The 21565-nt window shown below is 64.8% G+C and overlaps 1 protein-coding gene across 6 annotated transcripts in view; it reads left to right on the forward strand.

Moving 5' to 3' along the window:
- Window positions 1-21266, forward strand: part of MCF2L (MCF.2 cell line derived transforming sequence like) — a 76014-nt gene extending 54748 nt beyond the window's left edge. For 2 of the 6 annotated variants that reach the window (XM_060129429.1, XM_060129430.1), the window contains 24 exons: window positions 517-641; window positions 978-1092; window positions 2153-2272; window positions 3319-3510; window positions 3916-4107; window positions 4471-4630; window positions 5078-5151; window positions 5391-5464; window positions 6516-6582; window positions 7164-7279; window positions 8497-8566; window positions 9794-9886; window positions 9989-10081; window positions 10874-10999; window positions 11802-12023; window positions 12137-12229; window positions 13257-13335; window positions 13491-13557; window positions 14398-14516; window positions 14740-14832; window positions 15857-15931; window positions 18800-18921; window positions 20397-20500; window positions 20605-21266. In XM_060129429.1, the coding sequence (XP_059985412.1) occupies window positions 517-641; window positions 978-1092; window positions 2153-2272; window positions 3319-3510; window positions 3916-4107; window positions 4471-4630; window positions 5078-5151; window positions 5391-5464; window positions 6516-6582; window positions 7164-7279; window positions 8497-8566; window positions 9794-9886; window positions 9989-10081; window positions 10874-10999; window positions 11802-12023; window positions 12137-12229; window positions 13257-13335; window positions 13491-13557; window positions 14398-14516; window positions 14740-14832; window positions 15857-15931; window positions 18800-18921; window positions 20397-20500; window positions 20605-21115 (3102 nt within the window). In that variant the 3' untranslated portion in view covers window positions 21116-21266. Of the gene's footprint in view, window positions 1-516; window positions 642-977; window positions 1093-2152; window positions 2273-3318; window positions 3511-3915; window positions 4108-4470; window positions 4631-5077; window positions 5152-5390; window positions 5465-6515; window positions 6583-7163; window positions 7280-8496; window positions 8567-9793; window positions 9887-9988; window positions 10082-10873; window positions 11000-11801; window positions 12024-12136; window positions 12230-13256; window positions 13336-13490; window positions 13558-14397; window positions 14517-14739; window positions 14833-15856; window positions 15932-18799; window positions 18922-20216; window positions 20330-20396; window positions 20501-20604 lie in introns of all 6 variants that reach the window. The other 4 variants (XM_060129434.1, XM_060129431.1, XM_060129435.1 and 1 more) reach the window with 4 other exon arrangements.
- The last annotated feature ends 299 nt before the right edge of the window (window positions 21267-21565 follow it).

The raw sequence follows: 21565 nt of genomic DNA on the forward strand, positions 1-21565 counted from the left end.
ACAGCATCCCCGGCACCCCGGGAGAGGGGGGCGGACTCGGACGCCTGAGCCTGACCAAGTGGTCGCGGCACACAACCGGCTTCCTGGTCAACGCGATCGGGACTGTGCCCCCGAGGCCGCCGCGTGATTCGGGCTTTGAGTTAGTGGCGGCCGTGACCCACTGCTGGTGCATGGGGGCCGCCCCCTACCCCGCCAAGACAGCCCTCACCCCGTCCGGCCCCCGGCGGCGGGCCGCGGGAGCAGACACCGGGGGTCTGGTTTCCTGTTACCCTGTCCGGTCCCACTGCCTGGGAGACCCGTAAGCCTAGCCCTTCCCCGTTCACGGTGGGAGCGCCTCCCCAGCACTGCTGGGCGGTCAGCAGAGGGTCTGGGGGACAGGCGGAGGCCACCGTGTGCCCACCTGATTGTCGTCACCTTCACACTCCCCTGTGGGGCCGGGCGCCACGGAGCCCACCGCCGGGGGCCAAGTCCAGGGCCCAGCGGCCTGGGGTGATGGGCGGCGCGCTCTTCCCACAGGAGGACATGAGGCTGGCGCTGGACGAGGGGCGGAGCGTCCTGGAGAGCATCCGGGAGCCGCTGGCCCGGGGCCCGGAGCAGAGCCCGAACCAGGACCAGCTGGACAGTCAGAGCACCGTGCAGAGGTGAGGCCGGGGCCGGCGGGGTCAGGGCGGCAGCGCGTGACCTGCAGGCGCAGAGGCAGCTCACCGCTTCCTCGTCCGTCCCCTGAGCTGAGGTTGCGAATGACAGGCCCAAACGGCCACGTCTGCACCTTTTAAAACAACACACTCAGCACAACCACCGGCCCCAGGCGGCTCCGAGAGACCCAGGGCGTCGAGGGCAAGGGCAGGGCCCTGGGGGGAGACAGACCCCGGCCCCCCGAGCCCTCCGACGTGCCCCCTCGCGTGTGGAGGGCAGACCGAGCGCCCCGCCCGCTTGGCGCTGCGGGGGCCCCGCATGGCTGCCGTCCCCTCTCGCAGGCTCCTGGCCCAGCTGAGTGAAACCGAGGCCGCCTTCGATGAGTTTTGGGCAAAGCATCAGCGAAAACTGGAGCAGTGCCTGCAGCTCCGGCACTTCGAGCAGGACTTCCGAGAGGTGAGAGGCCGGGGCTCGGGGGGCCTGCGGGCGGGCGCCCGGCACTGCGGCTGCGGCAGGCCGCTGACAGCGCGCGGTGAGAACTGGCTCGTCAGCCACGCGGAGCCGCGCGGGGCCGCGGGATGGGCTTGGACTACGTGAGCGATGAGTAAACCATTGCCGACGAAGGTCGGTCGTAGAAACTCTGTCCCGCCCCCTTCATCCTTCTCCATCACGGTGGTTTTAGCTGTTCTGGTTCCTTTGCCTTTCCGTGTAAATTTAAAATAATCTCGTCTACGAGACAAGATTTGCCTACGAGGAAATCCTGCTGGGCTCTGTCAGGAACGGTGTTGAACAGTGTACCTCAATTTGGGGAGAATCAGCGCCTTCACTGTGCCAAGTCCTCCACTCAGTGAACGCGCACGTCGGTCCATTTATTTAGATTTTCTTACATTTCTTTCACCAGTGCTGTGTGGTTTGCACGAGTTCAGTACGTGTTTTGTTTGATTTACGTGTACATGTTCCGTTTCTTAAACAATTGTAGATGGTGTTGTATTTTTAATTTCGGCGTCCACGTGCTCATTGCTATCTATGGAAGTACAGCTGGGTTTTTGTATATTTATCTCGTCTCCTGAAACCTTGCTGAACTCAATCTGGGAGTCGTTTGGTAGAGTTTCGGGGTTTCTCCACATAGACGATCAGGTCATGTGCAAACAGAAATGGCTTGATTTCTTCCTGTTTGATCTGTATGTCTTTATTTGTTTATTTTTTAAATTGTTTGCCCCGTTGCCCGGAGAGAGCTTCCACCGCTCGCGTAACGGTAGTGAGGGCGGGCGTCCCTGCCCTGCCCCCAGTCTCACGGGGAAGGCGTCTCGCCGTCGTTGCGCCTGTGGCGTCGGCAGTGGGGTCGCCGTAGAGGCTGCTTCTCAAATCGAGGAAATTTCCCTCCGGCTCTGCTTCTGAGAGGGCTCCGGGCCCCGCCCCTCCCTGCGCGCCCCGTTTCTGCGGCATATACCCCCCTTCTTCTCTCCTTCTTCTCACTGCTCTCCCTGCCTGGTCTCTCACCCCCACTCCGTCGCAGGTCAAAGCCGCCTTGGACGTGTTGGCCCAGAAGATCACGACCTTCACCGACGTGGGGAACAGCCTGGCGCATGTGCAGCACCTCCTGAAGGACCTCGCCAGCTTTGAGGAGAAGTCCAGTGTAAGAAGGGACGTGGGCGGCAGGCGCGTGGCGGCCTGGGGACGCTGTGCTCAGTGTCACCGTCCCCGCAGAGGCCCCCGTCCCTGCCCTGAGCCCCGTGGGCAGGGGGAGGGGCGGCTACCTGGCCCACTCACCCCCACTGACCCCCATCTCACCCTCAGTGACCCCCATCCCACCACCACTGACCCCCGTCCCACCCTCACTGACCCCCATCCCACCTCACTGACCCCCGTCCCACCCCACTGACCCCCGTCCCACCCCACTGACCCCCGTCCCACCCCCGCTGACCCCCGTCCCAGCCCACTGAGCCCCGTCCCACCCTCACTGACCCCCGTCCCAGCCCACTGACCCCCGTCCCACCTCGCTGACCCCCGTCCCAGCCCACTGACCCCCGTCCCACCTCACTGACCCCCGTCCCACCCCCGCTGACCCCCGTCCCAGCCCACTGACCCCCGTCCCACCTCGCTGACCCCCGTCCCAGCCCACTGACCCCCGTCCCAGCCCACTGACCCCCGTCCCACCCCCGCTGACCCTCATCCCAGCCCACTGACCCCCGTCCCACCTCGCTGACCCCCGTCCCACCCCCGCTGACCCCCATCCCACCTCACTGACCCCCGTCCCACCCCACTGACCCCCGTCCCACCCCACTGACCCCCGTCCCACCCCCGCTGACCCCCGTCCCAGCCCACTGAGCCCCGTCCCACCCTCACTGACCCCCGTCCCAGCCCACTGACCCCCGTCCCACCTCGCTGACCCCCGTCCCAGCCCACTGACCCCCGTCCCACCTCACTGACCCCCGTCCCACCCCCGCTGACCCCCGTCCCAGCCCACTGACCCCCGTCCCACCTCGCTGACCCCCGTCCCAGCCCACTGACCCCCGTCCCACCCCCGCTGACCCTCATCCCAGCCCACTGACCCCCGTCCCACCTCGCTGACCCCCGTCCCACCCCCGCTGACCCCCACGCCCACCCCTGCCGACCCCTGGCAGGAAGTGGTGCCCCTTTGCCCCAAGAACCAGGCTGAGCCGGTCTCTGGCGGCTCCGCAGGCGGTCACGCAGCGGGCCCGCACCCTGGCCCTGGAGGGTGAGCGGCTCATCGAGCTGAAGCACTACGCCGTGGACTCCATCCGCCCCAAGTGCCACGAGCTCCGCCAGCTGTGTGACCAGTTTGCAGCTGACGTCGGGCGGAGGAGAGGGCTGCTGGGCAGGGCGCTGGATCTGCACGGCCTCCTCGAGGCGGTAGGCCCCCCAGCCCGGCGCACACACCCCACGCCCCGCGGCCCCGCGGGGACGCTCCTGCTGTGGGCTGGGCCCCAGGCACCGGTGAAAAACGGCCCTTTCCTGTGGCCCGGAAGGTCCCATCCCGACACGGAAGCGTTTATAGGACTCGCCTGCCACAACTGGCCATTTCTTTAAGAAACCCAGAGGCTGACTGTCCAGCCAGTTCCCTGCACTTGGTCCTCAGCGTGGGTGCGTCCCGTCCCGGGCGATCCACTTGGTTTCAGGCCTGCGTCCCCCAGGGGAGCCCTCTGGACGTAGGGGCAGGACAGGGACGCTACGTCCTGCAGGTGGTCCCAAAGCACAGCGGTCAGCGGGCCACGGGAGACGCCAGGACAGCTTCCAAGGTGCCTTGTCTCCCTCCAGTCCATGAAGTGGTGTGACGAGGGCATCTACCTGCTGGCCTCGCAGCCGGTGGACAAGTGCCAGGCCCAGGACGGCGCCGAGGCGGCCCTGCAGGAGGTCGAGAAGTTTCTGGAGACGCGTGCGGAAAACAAGATCCAGGAGCTCAGTAAAATCTACCAGGACTACGAACCCATCCTCACCCGAGACCTGCTGGTGAGGAGACAGCCTCTCACCTGTTCGACGACGGGTTACTCTGACGATGCCCAGAGACACCGGGCGATCGGGGGGCGGAGGGCAGCGGGTGCCTTTCGGGCCGGACGTCGCTCCCGGGCCCCCCACGCCCCTACGGGGTCCCCGCCTGCGGGGAGGGCCCTTGCTCGGTGCTGACAGTGAGACGAAACCGGACCCCTCACTCGGCCGCTGTCTGCGCCACACCGCCGGCCGCTCACCGGGCTCCAGGCCCGGGGCCCCTCCCCCCTCGGTGCCCCCCGCCTGCCAAGGGCAGCGCGGGGGCCACGTGCGTCGCGGCAGCTCTCGGGAGGTGTCCTGATGAGCCCGTCACCCCCTTCCCTGCAGGAGCACGTGCAGAAGGTCTTCCGGAAGCAGGAGAGTGTGGAGGAGATGTTTCACCGGAGACAGGCGAGCCTCAAGAAGCTGGCCGCCAAGCAGACGCGGCCCGTGCAGCCGGTGGCCCCCCGGCCAGAGGCGCCCGCGAAATCGCCCTGCCCCTCCCCGGGTACGGGCGGTCGCCCCTCCCCCTGGGCAAGGCCCTCCTTCCCCCCAGCCCATTGCGTAAATGATAAAGTGTCATCGGCCCTCGGCCTGCTCATTCCTGTGCTCACATCCGTGCCACTCCCCGTTGCTGTGGCTGGACGGGGACCGCCTGACTGTCGGGGCGCGCAGGGCCCATTCGGAGGCCTCCAGGCGCCGAGTTCTCCCCCGTCACCTGGGAGCCGGGCCGCACTGGGAAGTGGTGGACGGTGGGCGCCCCACGCGCCCGGAGCCCCGTTTCCTTGCTCTGTACCTGACTGTGCTTTCCCCACCCTGCTTTGGGCTGCTCGCAGCTTTTCCTCCAAAAGTTAAAAAGACACACTCAAGAGCACACCGACGGTCCTGGATAAGCTTTTCACCTCCAGGCAGTAGGGTGCGAGGTCCCACTCCTGTCCACTTCTTTCCAACCCAGGCATCCGGAGAGGCTCTGAGATCCACAGTTCTGAGGGCAGCGTGCTCCGGAGGGGGCCCTACAGGAGGGCCAGGGTGAGTGCCCGTCCCCGCCGCCCGGTCCCCTCCCTGCCCCCGGCCCCCCTGGCGCTCCTCCGTGCACACAGGCCAGCGCACCTGGGGGGCATCCTCTGCTCCCGCCCCATCCCTCCCTCCGGGCCGCCCCATCCTGCCTGCGGGGCCTCGACCGGCAGGAGGTTGGGTTATGGAAGCAGGGCGTCCGGCTGCACCTTCTCGTCTCTGAAAGCGCGATGTGGGCCCCCCTTTCTCCCCAGAGTGAAGTGAGCGAGGGCCGGCAGGGCCGCGGCCGCTCCACCGGGGACGAGGAGAGCCTGGCCGTCCTGCGGAGGTGAGTGGCCTGCCTTTCCCCCTAGCAGGTCTGAGGACAAGCCTGACCCACCGGAGCTCAGTCCCTGGGGAGGGTCTGTACGTAAAGGAGCCAGAGGCGGTGGGACCAGAGGCCCGTGTTGTCCCTCCCTGGGCCCAGGGCACCCGGCTAGTGGATGCAGCCCCAGGCCACTCTCGCAGGGCCAGCCTCGGACCCACCCCCGCCGGCCCTGTCTCCTCGGGACGGGCCCCTCCTGCCGCCCACGAGCCTTTCCGACCCTCCGCTCCACGTGCTGGTGCCGGGCGTCACTTCTCTTTCTTGGTCTCTCCCCACCGCAACCCTGCGGAGGCTCTGCTCGCCCCACACCCGCCCTGGGCGCCCCGCATGCTCCAGCCCCACCCAGATGCCGGGAGAGTGTCTGTCCCTGAACGGACGCACTGCTGGGCTCCAAACTCTGGGCTGGGCAGGAAGGCACTGCCCACGTGCTTCCCAGGCTGGCGGTCGCTCTCCCGCAGGGCCCCTGCCTGCCAGCCGAGCTGGATCGTCCATAGCTCCACGAAGGCAGCCTGCACTCGGCGCCCTCCTGCGCCCACTCTGAAACCCTGCTCAGACCCCACACTGCCCAGCCTCCCACAGGGATGTCCTCCCCGCCGAGCTCACGCCGCCCTCCCGCCCGCGGTGGGGAGGGAACCCGAGCCTTCCTCTCCCGCGACCTGTCCCACCCTGTGCGGAGCACGGGCACTTTGAACGGCGCCAGGGCCAGCTGACGTGCCGGCTGCCGCCTGCTCCACGATCCCCACCCTTGGCTCCGTTTTCTGTGCGTGAAAACAGGAAGCTTGGTCACAGGCAGTTAGAAGGTGGTCCTGGTCCGTAAGGCGAGGTCTGAGTGGCCGGTTTGCAAGCCAGGCCCTCCCGGGAGCCCTAACCTGACGGCACGTAGACGATCCCCAGGGGGTCGCTGCAGAGCCGCTGCCTGCGGGCGGCCGGCGGGGCCTCGGGCGCTGGGAGCCCAGGGCGCCTCAGGGGACGGTTGGGAAGCTGCCCCTGCATGAAGGCCGTCGCCCATCCACAGGCACGTGATGAACGAGCTTCTGGACACGGAGCGGGTCTACGTGGAGGAGCTGCTGTGCATCCTGGAGGTGAGGCGCCGGCGCCGGCGCGCCGTGTGGTCTCGTGGCCACTACACGGCTCTGCCGACAGCCCAGGGCTGGAGGCCGCTCGCCTGCCCGTCCCGGGACGGGGCGCTGGCTGCAGGTGTACTAGCACTGGGCCTGTTTGCGGCCGGAGGGCAGCCGTGCCTGGCCCTCCCTGGGTGGGGGGCTGTGGCCTGGGGGCGGCAGAAGGGCTTCTGGGTGCGGGACTGTTCTATCGTGCGGTGTGGGCAGTGGTCACGGGTGCGGACACAGAGATGACGCACCCACAGGACTTGTCCTCTTCATGGAAGGTGCGCCTGAATTTACTGAATTTACAAAGGTTCAAAGGGAGGAGGATGGAACCACCCTCCCTCCCAAAAAACATAATTGGTGCCGCTTCTAATTCACTCGTCTTTCTGGTGCTGGTCCGGAGAATCACCTTAGATGGTCAGTGAATGAATTTGAGGTGGATTCGATTTCTGAAGCCTGAGACAGTGTCACTTCCCCGCTTGGCGGCCACGTGGAGACCAGGCTTATGCGGGGCTGTTGGGCCTGGGCTTCCCCGCTGACCCCTCCCCGCTCCGCAGGGCTACGCTGCTGAGATGGACAACCCTTTAATGACACACCTCATCTCGACGGGACTTCAAAACAAGAAGGATGTTCTGTTTGGAAACATGGAAGAAATTTACCACTTTCATAACAGGTCAGGCCCTCCCTCAGGTCGCCCACGGGCCTCAGGTTATGCTTTGCTGGGGGAGAAGGTTCCTCCCTCCCTCTCAAGAGGGATAAGCGGACGGGCAGCGGGTTTGGTAGGGCGTGCCCAGGGTAGCTCCCTGGGCGGCGGTGAGTTACAAGGGCCGCCCACAGAGGGAGGAAGCGGGAGCTGGCCCCCCAGGTGCGCGCACTCGGCCCTTCTGGGTGACACCGAAGCCACACCCCTTGGTGACGCCCCTCGCCCAGCCCGTCTCGAAAGGAGGGCAACACCACAAGTTCCTTCCTGCCCGCCCTCCCCTCGTGGGAGCACCCGTGGCCTCTCTGTGGCTGTGGGGAAAGGGTGCATGGTCCTCCTGGGCCCGCTCACCCTCAGCAGTCTCGGGGGCTCTCGGGGAAGATCCGTGGTGGGCAGCCGTCTAGCAGAGAGAAGCAGGTTGGCAGCACGAGCCTGTGGTCCTGAGGAAAGGCCGCTGTGCACGAGCCCCTCCTGTGCTGCCCGGCCCTCCCCTCCGCTGGACTCCAGGAGACACTGGGGCTTCTGTCTGGCCACTCACTTTCACCCTCTGTCGTCAGCCTCTGTCACCTGCCGCTTATAACGGAGGTGTCAGGTCTCACCTGAGCCGCAGCCGGAGGCTTCCCTTGGGGATTAGAGTGAGCAGGTGGCCTGGTCCCCCTGCTCCCTCTGCATCCTCGCCCCGGCCTAGGGTCTCGGCCCGTCCTCGGTTCTGGGGCCCTGGAGGGATTTACCCAGTGGACAGATGCGAGTCAGGAACCTAGAGGAAAACTCAGCCCGCAGGCTCAGGGGCAGTGCTTCGTGGAGGAGGGTCCCGGGGGCAGAGCCAAGATCCCTGACGTCTGCAGAAAACCCGCGGAGCACACGGGCTGTGAGGGCCTCGAGATGCTCCCGTCTGCTGCTGTGGACTCTTCATCCATGTTTGTGCTGATGGAGCGTCTCCCAACTTCTGTGTGAGCGCAACACCAGAAACACAGCATCCCCACGGGGCCACGGCTGCATGAACCTGAGAGTCTGATGCAGTCGGGACCCCAGGTCTCGAAATCAGGTGGCGCGTCCTTGCTCCCACAGCCCCCGCGGCCGTCCAGAGTCAGGATGAGTGCTGTCCGGAAAATGACGTCTGATGGCTTGTGACGGATGCCGTCTTGTGCTGGTGTTGTTCATGTGACCTATTGCAAACTTTCTTTGTCTAGAATATTCCTGAGGGAGCTGGAGAACTACATAGACTGCCCAGAGCTGGTTGGAAGGTGCTTTCTAGAAAGGGTAGGTGACTCTCAAATGCATACTTCGCCATGCCTTAACTCTTACAGTTACTCCTCGCGGTCATATGGCTTTAAGTTCTGTCACAGTCCCCGTCTAACCAACCGGAATCACAAGGACGAATGTTTCCAGTTTAGCTGAGACGCTTTGTGGTAGGGCCAGAAGAATACAGTTTTGTCTGAAGCCAAATTAGCCCAAAAAAAAGAGAGACTATAAAGCATCAGCTTTGAGAGATGCCAGGATGACACAGCGTCTAAGTTTGGATTTGCAAGCGTACGGGTAGCTGACGCTCCTTCCTGCTGGGGTTGGTTTCGTGCTGGCCTTGCCGATCAGGACTCCCGCGCTCACCAGCTGACCCTGCACGTCACTCGTGCTCTGAAGCTGTAGACGCGCCCTCCATCCGGCGGGACGATCGCTAGCGTGGGGGTTTGTGGCGAGGCTCTGGGAGCGGGAGGGGATGCGGGATGCGGGATGCTGTCTCCCCCGACCCTGCTGCATGGATCCCGGTGAACTGCTGACTCAGCAGCAGGGGGCGCACTTCCTTCCTCCCAGTAGTGAAAAGGTCTCCTTCACAACGCAAGCCGGAGGCCGAGGCTCCCTGTCAGGAATTGGCATCGAGGAGCAGAGGGAGGAAAGAAGGGGCCATGTTTGTGCCCCGCTCGGCCTGGCCCCGGGGAGCGCCTCCCTGTGCTCTCTGAGAATCGGAGCTGGGGGAGCACCGCGCCGTGGCTCGGGGGACCCGTGAGCGGTGCAGGCTCTCAGGCCGCCCCTGGCCTGCGGAACCCGGAGCGCGGGTGGAGGCGGCAGCCACTGCTTTCCCCAGCCCGCTGGCCGTCGGATGCGCACGCAAGCGTGAGCACCACTGTGTAGCTGAGCCCTGGGGGGTCTCTTTACAGAGTCGGTGCTGGTCCTGCATTTCTTTTCAGTCTGTTATCTCTGAGGCCAAAGCCAGCCGTATGGACCTAATCTTTTATAAAAGAAGTACCCAGACTAGGGCAGCCCTGAGAACTGAACTTCTGGGGGGCTGTTACCTGGCTGCCCGCCAATGACAGCCGTGGCGTCTGAGATGGAGGCGTGACCCGGATTCGGGGGGAGGCCAGGCTGGTCCCGGAGGTGCCGTGCGTCCTGGCGCGGAGGGGCGTGACTCAGCAGCGGGGTCAGCCCACCTCCGGGCGCTGAGGTCCCCGTGAGCCAGAGGCGCCCTGCGACTCGGCCCCTGTCCCGCTGCAGATGGAGCAGTTCCAGGTCTACGAGAAGTACTGCCAGAACAAGCCGCGCTCCGAGAGCCTGTGGAGACAGTGCTCCGACTGCCCGTTCTTCCAGGTGTGTCTCCTGGCTCTCTTGAGCAGGGACGTTCCTTTACTGCTTGACTCTCAGACAAGGAAGAGCGTCAGCCGTCTAAGGCAGAGGTTCTGGTGGTTGCAGGAATGCCAGAAGAAGCTGGACCACAAGCTGAGCCTCGACTCCTACCTGCTGAAGCCAGTCCAGAGGATCACCAAGTACCAGCTGCTGCTCAAGGTGAGAGAGGCCGGGCGGCCACACCTGGCCGGGCGTCCCCCAGAGCCCCCTCCCCGCCTGGCCCCCCCGCCAGCCGCACACCATTTAATGGCGGCCGCCCCGACCCGTCCCTGAACCCCGTGGTCTCTGGGCACCTTCTTCCCGTCTCTGCGAGGCCCTGGCTCTTCACACGCCTTTGTGGAGGGCCTGTTGTGCGCTGCCCATTGTCGGGCGTCAGGGACACAGGGGGCAACAGGCGGGCAGACCCTGCCCCACAGGGCACATGCGAGGCTGCCTGTGTCCTGCTGTCTTGGGGGCCCAGCAGAGCAGATCCCTGAGACCTGAGAATGGGTGTGAAGAGCTGTAACAGATGTTCTTTCAGGGTTCAGATCTGGACGGAAGGAGTAATGGCTTAGAGGCGGGGAGACGGGAGCTGCAGCGGGGGTGGGACTGGGTGCTTGCCCAGGCCAGGCGCTGCGAGGGGCCTGCCCTTGCCCAGCTCAGGGACAAGCCCGATCTGCAGCTGCGAGGGCTGGGGTGTAGGCCCGCAGCGGCCGGGAAGGTGGCTTCCTGAGGCGCTCTGGGGCCAGGGGCTCGGGCGGGCCCCCCGGCGGGGGGAGGGCGTGAGTGTCTGAGTGCGTGTGGGGTGTTGTCCCCACCGGCGACGACTGCTCAGGGAGCCGCACACGGGTCCCGAAGGTCGGTGCCCGGGGCTGCCCAGGGCCTTCACCTGTGGGGCAGAGCACGGGCATCCCAGCCGCTCTCGGTGGAGTGGCGGGGTTCAGTGTCCAGACGGGCGTGGAACCTCCCCAGGAGATGCTGAAATACAGCAAGAGCTGCGAGGGGGCCGAGGACCTGCAGGAGGCCCTGAGCTCCATCCTGGGCATCCTCAAGGCTGTGAACGACTCCATGCACCTGATCGCCATCACGGGCTATGAGGTGAGGCCCCGACCCTGTCCTGCAGGGGGAGCCCACGAGCCGGCGGCGGGGCCTCGGGCCGTGCCGGTGCCTGCGCGGGCCCTACTCGCGCCGTCGGACCCGGTTCTGGCTGGGCCGCGGCCGCCCTGCACGCGGCTCACCAGCCTGTGCGGCAGCCAGGGCGCTTCACCCCGTGGCTGCACCTCAGCGCAGAGGCGGCTCCGAAAACGCCTCCCTCCCGGTCTTTCCCTGAACCCGTTTTGTTCTCGGTGACGCCCGTGTGGGCCCGACCTTGAGACCCCGCCTCCTGGCCCTCTGCGCCCGCGTAGGCCGCGCACGGTTCCTGTCCTCTCTGTAAATCCGCTCAGCACTCGCCTCTGTTTTTTCATTAATAGACTTTCTTTCTGGAGCAGTAGCGGGTTCACAGCAAAACTGAGGGGAACGCGCAGGGGTTTCCCACCCAGCCACCCCCGTCCGGCCCGCCCCGTGGAGTCGGGCGTTTGTCACAGCCGACGGCCTCCACTGGCGTGTCGCCCAGAGTCCACGGCCCACGGCAGGGTCACTCTGGGGGTTTGGACAAACCGATGACCTGTGTCCCGCACGGTAGCGTCACACAGAGCAGCCCACTGCCCTAGACACCCCTGGGCTCCCCTGTTCATCCCCGCAGACCCCCTGTGACCCCCGACCTTTCCAGCACACCACAGACTTGCCTCTCCCGGGTGTCGGGCCGTTGGACCCCGCGGGGTGCAGCCCGGCCTCCCAGACGGGCTCCTCGGCCGCACGTGCTCTGGGCGCTAACTGCACCCCACGCCGCCGCCTTTAGGGGAACCTGAGCGACCTGGGGAAGCTGCTGATGCAGGGCTCCTTCAGCGTCTGGACGGACCACAAGAAGGGCCACACCAAGGTGAAGGACCTGGCCAGGTTCAAGCCCATGCAGCGCCACCTGTTCCTGCATGAGAAGGCCGTGCTCTTCTGTAAGAAGCGGGAGGAGAACGGCGAGGGCTACGAGAAGGCCCCGTCCTACAGCTTCAAGCAGTCCCTGAACGTGAGTGAGGCCGCCCCGCGGAGACCCTGGGGCCCCCGCTGGGCCGCGACGCCCACCTTCTGGAGCGGGGGGTGCCCTTGCCCGGACGCCTACCGCCCGCCCCGCCCTCACAGATGACGGCCGTCGGCATAACGGAGAACGTGAAAGGGGACGTGAAGAAATTCGAGATCTGGTACAACGCCAGAGAGGAGGTGTACATCGTCCAGGTAGGCCCCGCGCTCTCGGGCCAGGCTGCGGGCTCTGCCCAGCTCCGTCAGGACCGCCGGTGAGCGTCTTCTGCTGAGAGCTGCTGTCTGGAATCTTCGGAAAGCTCTATTCCCCGGAGGCCAGGGCCCCGCCATTCGTTTGGGGCTGCCCTGGGCCGTCAGTCACTAAGCTGAGCCCGGGACAAGGCACAGGGACGCCGCGGGGCAGGGGTGCCCCAGGTGCCCTGCCAGGAAGTGGGCTCCTGGTCCCCGGACGGCGGGGGGTCCCGGCCCGCCTGGGCCAGGCATCCTCGCTGCCGCGCACAACCAGGCGCCTGCAGGGAGCGTGTCCTCCTCGCTCGCCGGTGATGGCGGGAGGTGGTGGAGTGTAAGTTCGCCCATGAGCCCGGGAGAGACGGCGATCCGGCACTGGGAGGTGCCTCGCCAGTTGCCCTTGACCGTTCTGACGCCCTTGGCGGTCTGGGCCTGGGGGCCCTGGGGGTGTCGCAGCACCGCAGCGTGGAGGCCCCGGTGACCTGCACTCTTCACAGCTCACAACACCCAGGCTAGCGCGGCCGGCCGAGGGCCCCACAGAGCTACAGCGGGAGCGGCCAGGGGCTCGGCCGGCGCCCCGGCTTTGCACAAGCCCAGGGTCCTCAGGGCCCAGCCGCCCGCCTGCACTGCCCTCGGGCCCCAGGCAGAGTGGAGGTGGGGCAGCAGCCCGGCCGCGCTGGTCCAGCTTCTGGTCCACTTGCGGGATGTCAGACGCCCGTCGTCCTTGTCAGCTAGGGAGACGTCAGGGCCGCATCCCAGAGAAACACTCTCGGGGCAGGCCACGTTGCAGGGGCTCCCACTGAGTCAGAGTCAGAGACCGTGCAGGGTGCTGGCGTGGGGTCCGTGCACCGGCGCCCGCGGGGATGCCGCCCCGCATCGCGAGCGTGGCGCCGTCAGCCCCGATCCTGAGGGGCCCGGGCGCCTGCAGAGTGAGACCCTGACGCGTCCCTCGGGAACACACGCACTCACCTTCCGGTCTGCTTTGGCGGCACAGGCACCAACTCCTGAAATCAAGGCCGCCTGGGTGAGCGAGATCCGGAAGGTGCTGACGAGCCAGCTGCAGGCATGCAGAGGTGAGGGCGCGGCCTCTGGGCTGTCCCCCGGGGGCCCGTTTATGTCCCGCAAAGCCTCCTCGGGATCCTTAGCCATCTGGGGCACCGCGGTAGCACCTGGAGGGGAAGGTGCTGGACTCGCGTTCCTGAGCCACGCTGGGCTCTTGTCCCCGCAGAGGCCAGCCAGCACCGAGCCCTGGAGCAGTCCCACAGCCTGCCCCTGCCCGCGCCCGCCGGCACCAGGTGAGGCCCGGCCGCGCGTCGGGGGTGTCACCAGTGGGAGCCAGCCCGTGCCGCTGGGTCTCCGCGGCCTTGTCACCGAGCCTCCTGGTCATCGGGGTCGCTCTGGAGAGCGTCCCTGGGGTCGCATGCTGCTGGGTCAGTCCCAGCAGGTCAGCGTCAAGGCGTGTGCCTCTAGCCCTAGCCCCAGCCAAAGGCCCGTCCGCAGCATCTCTGACCGTTTTCCATCCGGGCGGTATTTCCCATCACGATCAGTGCGCGGCGGGCGGCTGTTCCAGAGAGCAGTCCAGCGCCAGCACTGCAGTGACGGTAGTGTCCCAGGTGGGCAGGGACCCCGGGCACGGGAGGCTCAGAGCCAAGGCCGAGGCCCATGGCTCGCAGACAGACGCAGGGTCACATTCCACGCTGGCCTCATTGTACCTTTTCTGCCCTTATTTTTCCTTTGTTATTTTATTCATTCACTTACTTGTTTACTGTTTCTTATGTAAGCCACGTCTGATTATTCATGGTTGAAATAATAATGATGCTCTAATAATGATTAATGGTCTAAATAAATAAACCACAGAACAATAGCTTTAAAGGAGAAAGGGCCCCCCCAGGGGAAAGAAAACAACAACAAAACCGCCTCCTACTTAATAGTCAGGGAGGTGGGTTTTGTTCTCACTTGGCTCCGCCCAGAGTCTGGACATGAGTGGCCATGGCCGTGGCCCTGCGGCGGGAGACACGCAGCCCGAAGGCCTGGGTAGAAGCTCAGGGAGGTCTCCACCCTCCTCCTCACAGACCTTTGAACGCCAACCAGGCAACAACATTCTCTTTCTTTTTCCATGTGTCTGATGTCCTTAGTCCCTCTAAAGGGAACACAAAAGACGTCAGAAAGTTGGAAGAAAGAAAAACGGACCCGCTGACCCTAGAGGGATACGTGGGCCCTGCGCCACTGCCGAGGCCCCCCGAGAAGGGCAGAGGTGAGTGTTGGGGCCAAGCCCGGAAGTGCCGGGAGCTGCATCGGGGGTCCGCGGCGGGCGTGTCAGGGCCTCACAGCCCCCGGTGGGCACAGGGAAGGTTCACGGAGAGCGCGGGGCCCGGCCGCCTGCACAGAGCACAGGGGCCTGGGCAGGGGGCCCGGGCGTGACCGCCTGCCCTCTGGGGCCGCCCGGCGCCCTCTGCACTGCCCTCTCTTCCCCGCAGATGACGCGGTCACTAGCTCTACTTCAGAAAGCTCTGCGCTTTCCAAAAAGCGCTTCACCCTGCAGAGCTTTGCTGCCCTCAAAGGTCAGAAAGGTAAAGGTGCCCGGCCCCAGCCGGCCGGCGGGCTTCTGGGCGGGTCGCGCCCATGGCTGTCTGTCATCCATCCGTGCCGTGCTCATCCGTGTGGACGGTCTCGGGAGGGGCATCTGCCTCTCGCGTGGGTCACCAGGCACGCGTCTGCCGCTGAGTCGCTCTTTCCCTGACGCTGGCGGGTCTGTCATTCGTGCAGCCAGGGCTCTGTTTTCAGGGCCTTTTCTTTGCAGAGGTGGAGGTGAGCTCTTCTGACAGAGGCCCGCCTGCCAGGAGCTGGGACTGTCCTTTGCTTTTCTGGTCCAGCTCCTCCCTTTCCTGCCTTTTCCCGTGGGGTCCCCGAGGGCATTGCTCCCCCTGCCAGAGTGCGAGGCATCCGCTTCCCTCTGGGCGTTTCTAGTGCACAGGCGGGTTCAGAACACCCGATGGAGGTCTCTAAGAGCTTGCCTGGACTCCTGAGCAGTGAATATGGGGGAAATACGCCCAGACAGCACAGGAGGCCAGCCCTGAGGTTCCAGGCGGGTCGCTAGAGGACTCCCTTCCCGATTCTGAAAGCCCGTCTTGTCTAGAGGTCTTTTCATTGGTCCAAATATTGGAGAGTTTTTTCTTTTTTTCCCAATTTATAAAATACTTTTAAGTTGACCTCAAACAAACAAACAAAAAGACGGACAAATCCCGGTCCTTATACCTTGCTGGGTTTGGCGAGCATGCGTACTGGGCATGCTCTACGTGGAGCTCAGAAAACAAACCAAGGGGCCGCTTACCTAAAGCTACGATGCCGACGCAGGGCCATCACCCACCCGTCTCCCCCTCCTGCTCTCCTGGGCCTCCCCCTGGACCTCTGGATCCCTCCGCCAGCTGAGCCGTGTTCCCAAGAAGCTGCTTTCTGAGTCACTGGAAAGCAGCCTGTTGCCGCCGTGTGTGTCTCACCCCAGCATGAGCTCGCTGTGTCTCCTGCCCCCTTGGTGCTCCGCTTGCTCCTCACTCCGTCTCTCCCGTTCTGTCTCTGCTCTTCCTCCTTTTGCAGCCTCTCCTACCAGTCCCGACAAAAAAGCTAAGCGACACCAAGTAAAGAGCGACCCAACGCCTTTTGGTTTACGAGGTAGAGTGGCTCCGCCTCCTGGACTAGCCTGGCGCCATTTCCCCATCCGGTTAGGGACCCTGTCTCGCCATCTGAGCTGCCCAGTGAAACAGGTCCCTCCCAGCCAGGAGCACAGTCACTGTTTTGTTCAAAGCCTGACGCTCCGGCCACAGGTACCGTGGTGACGTCACGCTTCTCGGTCCAAGGCCTCAGGCCAGGTGTGCCCAGAATGCGCAGAGCTGCCCACGGGCCACCAGGTAGCAGCTGCTGACACCTGGCTGGTGCCTGGGCTGGGCTGTCTTACTCAGTGGCTGCGGGGCTCCACGTCCCAGGCCCATCCTTCCTCACCGTTTGTCCCCATGCTTCTGGGGACGCAGACAGATGGGGTGAGGTTCCGTATTGGAACTTGGGCCTTTGTCTCTCTTGCCCTCATATTCTGAGGGCAGAGCCCCCCCCAGGGAAACCCAGAGCCCCCCATCTCCACCCGGCCCAGGTTGAGGGTCTAAGGCTCGCAGACAGGGTTTCACTCTGTGAGCTATCCCGCGCTTCCAGACCATGTGATGGTACTGCCGGGCCAGGTCCCGACGCAGACCCCCCTCGGGCCTCAGTCCACAGTCCGCACTGCAGGGACCCAGGCTGCAGGGACCCAGGGCTCTTCCATGGGCAGCTGGAGAGCCCAGAGACCCACCCCTACCCCAGCCTGCACCCAGCCCTGCAGACGGAGCCCCAGGCACTTGGGAGTAGAATCACCTCCCCACCACCGTCTCCGTCTCCGGGGAGGGGCTGGACTTGGCCATTAGTGTTCCTGCTTAAGGCCCAGAGGTGCCCGAGGCATCTCTCTGCTTTGCTGACTCTCCTTGTGTGGGAGGCTGCAGTCTACTCCTTTGAGCCCAGTGTGTCACCTCTGTGAGCTCCTCTGCTCACCTGTGAGACAGGTGAGGTGACCTCATGTCCTGGTAGATGAGTGTTAGGGCCTTGAGCTCAGGCCCAGCTGCCAGCCCCCCCTCCCTCCCTCCTCCTCCCCCTCCCCCTGCCCTCCCCCTTACTCCCTCCCCCTCCCCCTTACTCCCTCCTCCTCCTCTCCCTTCCCCCTCTACTCCTTCCCCCTCCCCCTCCCCTCCCCTCCCCCCTCCCCTCCCCTTCCCCTCCCCTCCCCCTCCCCCTCCAGCTCCTCTCCCCTCCTTCCCTTCCTTCCCCCTCCTTCTCCCATCCATCGGAATCACTTCAGTCCACAGCAGGTGACAGGGAGCTGCAGGCCGTCCTGGCTGGCACTCTTGAAAATGCCAAGTGCTTGCTTCCTGGAGTTGCATCGGCCCCTTGTTTTTTCAGTATCAGTGTCAGCGACTCTTTTACTGGAACGAGAGGTGACCGTATTCACGGTTCCTTGGCCTGATGTCCTCCTCGAAGCCCCCAGCATCCTACGTGGATTAAGAGCGGGCCACGGGCTCAGTATCTCATGCTTATTCCGTGTCACTGTGTTGACACAGGGACCGTCCCGCTTGTTAGCAGAGGGTCACTCAGAGGCCGCGGGTGGCCGGGGTGTGACCGAAGGGCAGAGCCGTCTGTCCACGAAGCTCTCCAGTGAGGGTTTACACACCTCGTTTCCAGGGGCTGCCCTCTGCCCAGGCAGCAGCGTCGTCCTTCTGCCTCCGCTGTCCCCCTTCGGACACATGCTTCCATTTGGCCGGGAGCCCTGTGTCTATCGGTGCTGGGCTTGAGGGTGGACATTTGTGGCCAGCTGCCCGGCGCCGGGGCCCCTGGTGACCCCCACCCGGCGTCCGTCTGAGCTTCCCGCCCTGGGCGGCTCCGGACGTGCCGAAGCAGGCGGCGAGCGTGGTTAATGGCTGGCAACCCACGGTCCCCGCTTCCCGCTTCCGGCATGGACGCCAGCCGCCCGGGGGCCAAGGGTCGTGCTCGCCACCCCTGCCCGGCTGGAGAGGCGGGGCCAGAGGGTCTCTGGGCGCCGGGCCTGGCCTGGAGCAGGGGCTCAGTGCTCTGCGGGCTGGGGGGGGATCTCTGGGTCCCAGCTCCCTTTTCTGTGAAGACAGAGGCAGCTCCCTGACACCGCTTTAACACAGGCTTGTCACTGCCAGCCTTCAAAGTGTCGGCCTTGGGACAGCTGCCCCTCTGCACCCTGACTGCAAGGGGTGGGGGGACATACAGGCATGCATTCTGCCCTTGTCCACGTGGTTCCCTCACTCCCTCTCTCCCAGGAGAAGGTGTGCTTCTGGCCACACCAGCTGGGACTGGGGACTGGTTCTGGATCTGCTCCCTCTTGTCGAAACGCCACCTCACGCGGAGCGCGGCTGGGCTCCAGAGCCGCAGGCGTGTGGCTCTGGCCTCTCGCTTCGTTCGTGACACTTGCTGTATTTCTCCACGACGCACTTGCACTCTCCCCCAATGGGAGATGCAGCGGCTACTCTTTGGGGACACAGGGCAGTAGAAGGAATGTTTACGTAGTTTATAAAACCCGGAGGAAGCTTCTTTCCCCGCCCGTGACCCGCACAGGGCGGCCCCCTCCCTGGCCTGGGCGCTCCTAGCACCCAGCATCGTGAGGAGCTGTTCTCCCGGCCGGCCGATGGGTGTTGAGAGTTGCAGGTGTTGATTAAAAATGCCTTTCCCTCGTCGTTTGCCTCGACACAGGACGGGCGGTTGTCACCAGCTGTCCGGTGGAGGCTGGGGTTTGTTTCCGGCTGAGGAAGCAGGTGCTGTGGCCCAGGTCCCCTGGGCAGCTTGCACGGTTGAAGCGGAAACCTGCGGGTGTCCGGCCCGCCTTTACGCACTGCTGGGAAGGGCAGGCTCCCCCAGCCGACACGTGTGGGTGGCGGGGATGTGCATAGGCCGCCCTGGACCTTGAGGGGGACCTCACTGGGGCCTGGTCCTCTCTAGGTTGGAGCAAAACGTCTAACCCGCCAGAGGCTCCTGAGGACAACGACGGCTGGTCCAGCGCCGAGGAGCCGGTCAACTCCTCAGACGCAGAGGAGGAAGGGAGAGCGGGCCTCAGGAAGCTGGTAACCTTGGCTCCCACCTCGTCCGCGGCACTGCTGGTCCCGGGGGCAGGGAGCCAGCAGTGCAGCTCAGGGGGCCGCACCTCCTAGGGCTTAGGGAGGACCTTCAGGTGCCAGGGCCCCTTGGCTGTGTGCCCGCCCTCCTGTAGTTCTCACCAGACCACCTCACGGCGGACAGTGCACACCTCTGACCTGCCCCTCAGAGGAGCTTTCTTAAAGCTGCGTGTGTACCGCCGTCTGTTTCAGAGAATCGCACTGTCTGAGGTACGGATTTGCTTCCTAAACAAAGTCCTGTTTTAGCACGAGCAGCAGAGGAAACTATTTATATATTAAGTCATCAGAGTCAGGACGGTAGCAACAGTTATTTGCTGCCCGCTCAGTGCTGCCCTGGTGCACACCTGGTTTATCGCAGCGAGCAAAGCACCCCAGAGCTGGAGGGGTAGACACAGGTAACTGGAGGAGAGCGCAGGGAGAGTCTCGGGTGGCCAGGGCAGCCTTTCCCGAGGAGGCCTGAGGGTGAGAAGAGCCGGCCAGGGCGTTGCGGGGCCAGTGGGGGAGCCTAGGCAGGCGGGCAGGGAGGCGGGCAGGGAGGCGGGCGGGCGGGGAGGCAGGTGGGCGGGCGGGCAGGCCTGCTGGTTGCATTCCGCTCGCGGTGCAGCAGGAGGGTGCGAGGTGCTGCTCAGGGTGTCCAGAGGGTGCAGCTGCTCCCGTGAGGGTAACGGACACCGGCCTGGCTTTCCCTGCTCCCAAGCCTGGTGGCGCGTGACCCCGGCACAGTTCAGGGGCTCCCAGTCATGTGTCTCGCTGCCCGTGAGGCCGCAGCCCCACAGTCCAGCAGAATGGCCTCCCCTTCTCAGAGTCCGCGTCGCGCAGCAGCTCCATCCACAGGTGTGCTGAGCACCTGCTGTGTCAGGCACTGAAGGCAAACGGGGGACAAGGTGGACAAGAATCCCCCCTCTCCTGGGGTGAAAGACTAGTAAAAGGCAGAGCGTGTGCCCTGAGGGCAGAGGCGTGACCCAGTAAGAGGTGCAGCAGGTGCAAAGGCCCTGCGACCGCAGGAGCTGGGTGTGGTGTGAGCACTGGGGCGCAGCCAGGGGCATCGCACAGGCTGGTCAGGTTTAGTGGTCGCCACGTGAGACCGAGCGTCTCCCTGGACGAGGAGACCTTCCCAATGTAAGGCCATAGTCCCACCGGAAGCTCTGCGAATGGCAAGGCTCTCGTCCTTCCCGGGACGCTGGACGCTGGGCACCGGCAGCTGCGTGCCACGTGTGCCATGCGCCCTGCCGTCCCCTCCCCAGGTCCCCGGGAAGTACACCGTCACGGGGCTGGACGAGAAGGGGGGCCCCGACGCGCTGGTCCTGAGGAGCGGGGACGAGGTGGAGCTGGTGCAGGAGGGCGACGAGGGCCTCTGGTAAGACCGCCCGCGCGCCCCCCCGCAGCCCGCGCGCGCTACCGCACCCTGACCGCGCCCCTTGCAGGTTCGTGCGGAACGTGAGCTCCGGCGGCGAGGGCTGGCTGCCGGCCCGCAACCTGTCCGCGCTCCTCGGCCAGCGCGGCGCCCCCGCGTGCCTGAGCAGCCCAGGTACGGGCCGCTGAGCAGCCCAGGCGCTGCGGCGAAGGCGGGGCCGGGGGCGGGGCCGGGGCGGGGCCAGGACGCGCGGCAGCCGCTCGCCTGCTTGTCCGCAGAGTCCAGCGCGGGGTCCGCCCTGCTGAGCGCCTCGTCCAGCTGCAGCGAGAGCTGCGCGGCCGCCCTCGCGGACCTGCAGGGATAGCGCCGCGGCCACCGCGCCTGCGGCCCTGGGAGCTGGCCTCTGCTCGGGCCGGCGCGGCGTGGGGAGGGGCCGGCGCCCACAGAACCGCCCACGGAACCCCGAAGCCGCCGCGGCCCCAGACGAAGGTTCGGGAAGAGTCCGCCCTGCGGCCTCGGCGCCGGGACCGCGCGCGCGCCCCAGGGCGCAGGAAGAGCGCGGCACCGCGGCTTCCTCGGGGAGTCGGACGGACGGGGCTGCAGACGACAGACCTCTGGTGCAGAAGGGCTCCCGGGACTCCCCTTCGGCCTCGGCCGCAGCCGCTCCCCTTTGGTTTCCGACGTTTCTGGTCCGGTGCTTTCTGCAGGAACACGCGTTCTGTGGAGCTGCTTCCGAAAGAAGTGACCGATTCACTGACCCAGCGGCTTGGTGCGGGGGCAGGAGGCTAGTTTGTCTTATACACATTTTTTTTTAAAGCAAGGATTAATTCTACGGCCATCTTTTTGGTGATACTTTGGCCTCTGATCTTTCCCAAGAATCACTGTGTTTACGTGAAATGACAATTTCATACTGTATTTGATATAAAACTATTTTTTGTTACTGGGGTTTACATGGCGCTGAATGATTTGGGGGACACGCTCTCGTGGAAACAGCCCACCTGGTCACAGGTGAGTGGAAGGACATCCCTCGGTAGAATCAGGCAGCGTTTCTACAAACACAGGCAGTTAGAAACCAAGGAAATTCCTTCACCTGTGTAGGTTAGTTTTCAAACGAAAATGTGAACTATAATTTAAAATATTAACCTTCTTTTCTACAGAAAAACACGGGGGACTCGATTTTTTAACACTTCACTGAATTAGGGTATTTTTATTATTTTTAAAGACTGTGTAAAGATGCAG

This window comes from Lagenorhynchus albirostris, chromosome 18, assembly GCF_949774975.1.
Source record: "Lagenorhynchus albirostris chromosome 18, mLagAlb1.1, whole genome shotgun sequence".
In the NCBI taxonomy this organism is placed as follows: domain Eukaryota; kingdom Metazoa; phylum Chordata; class Mammalia; order Artiodactyla; family Delphinidae; genus Lagenorhynchus; species Lagenorhynchus albirostris.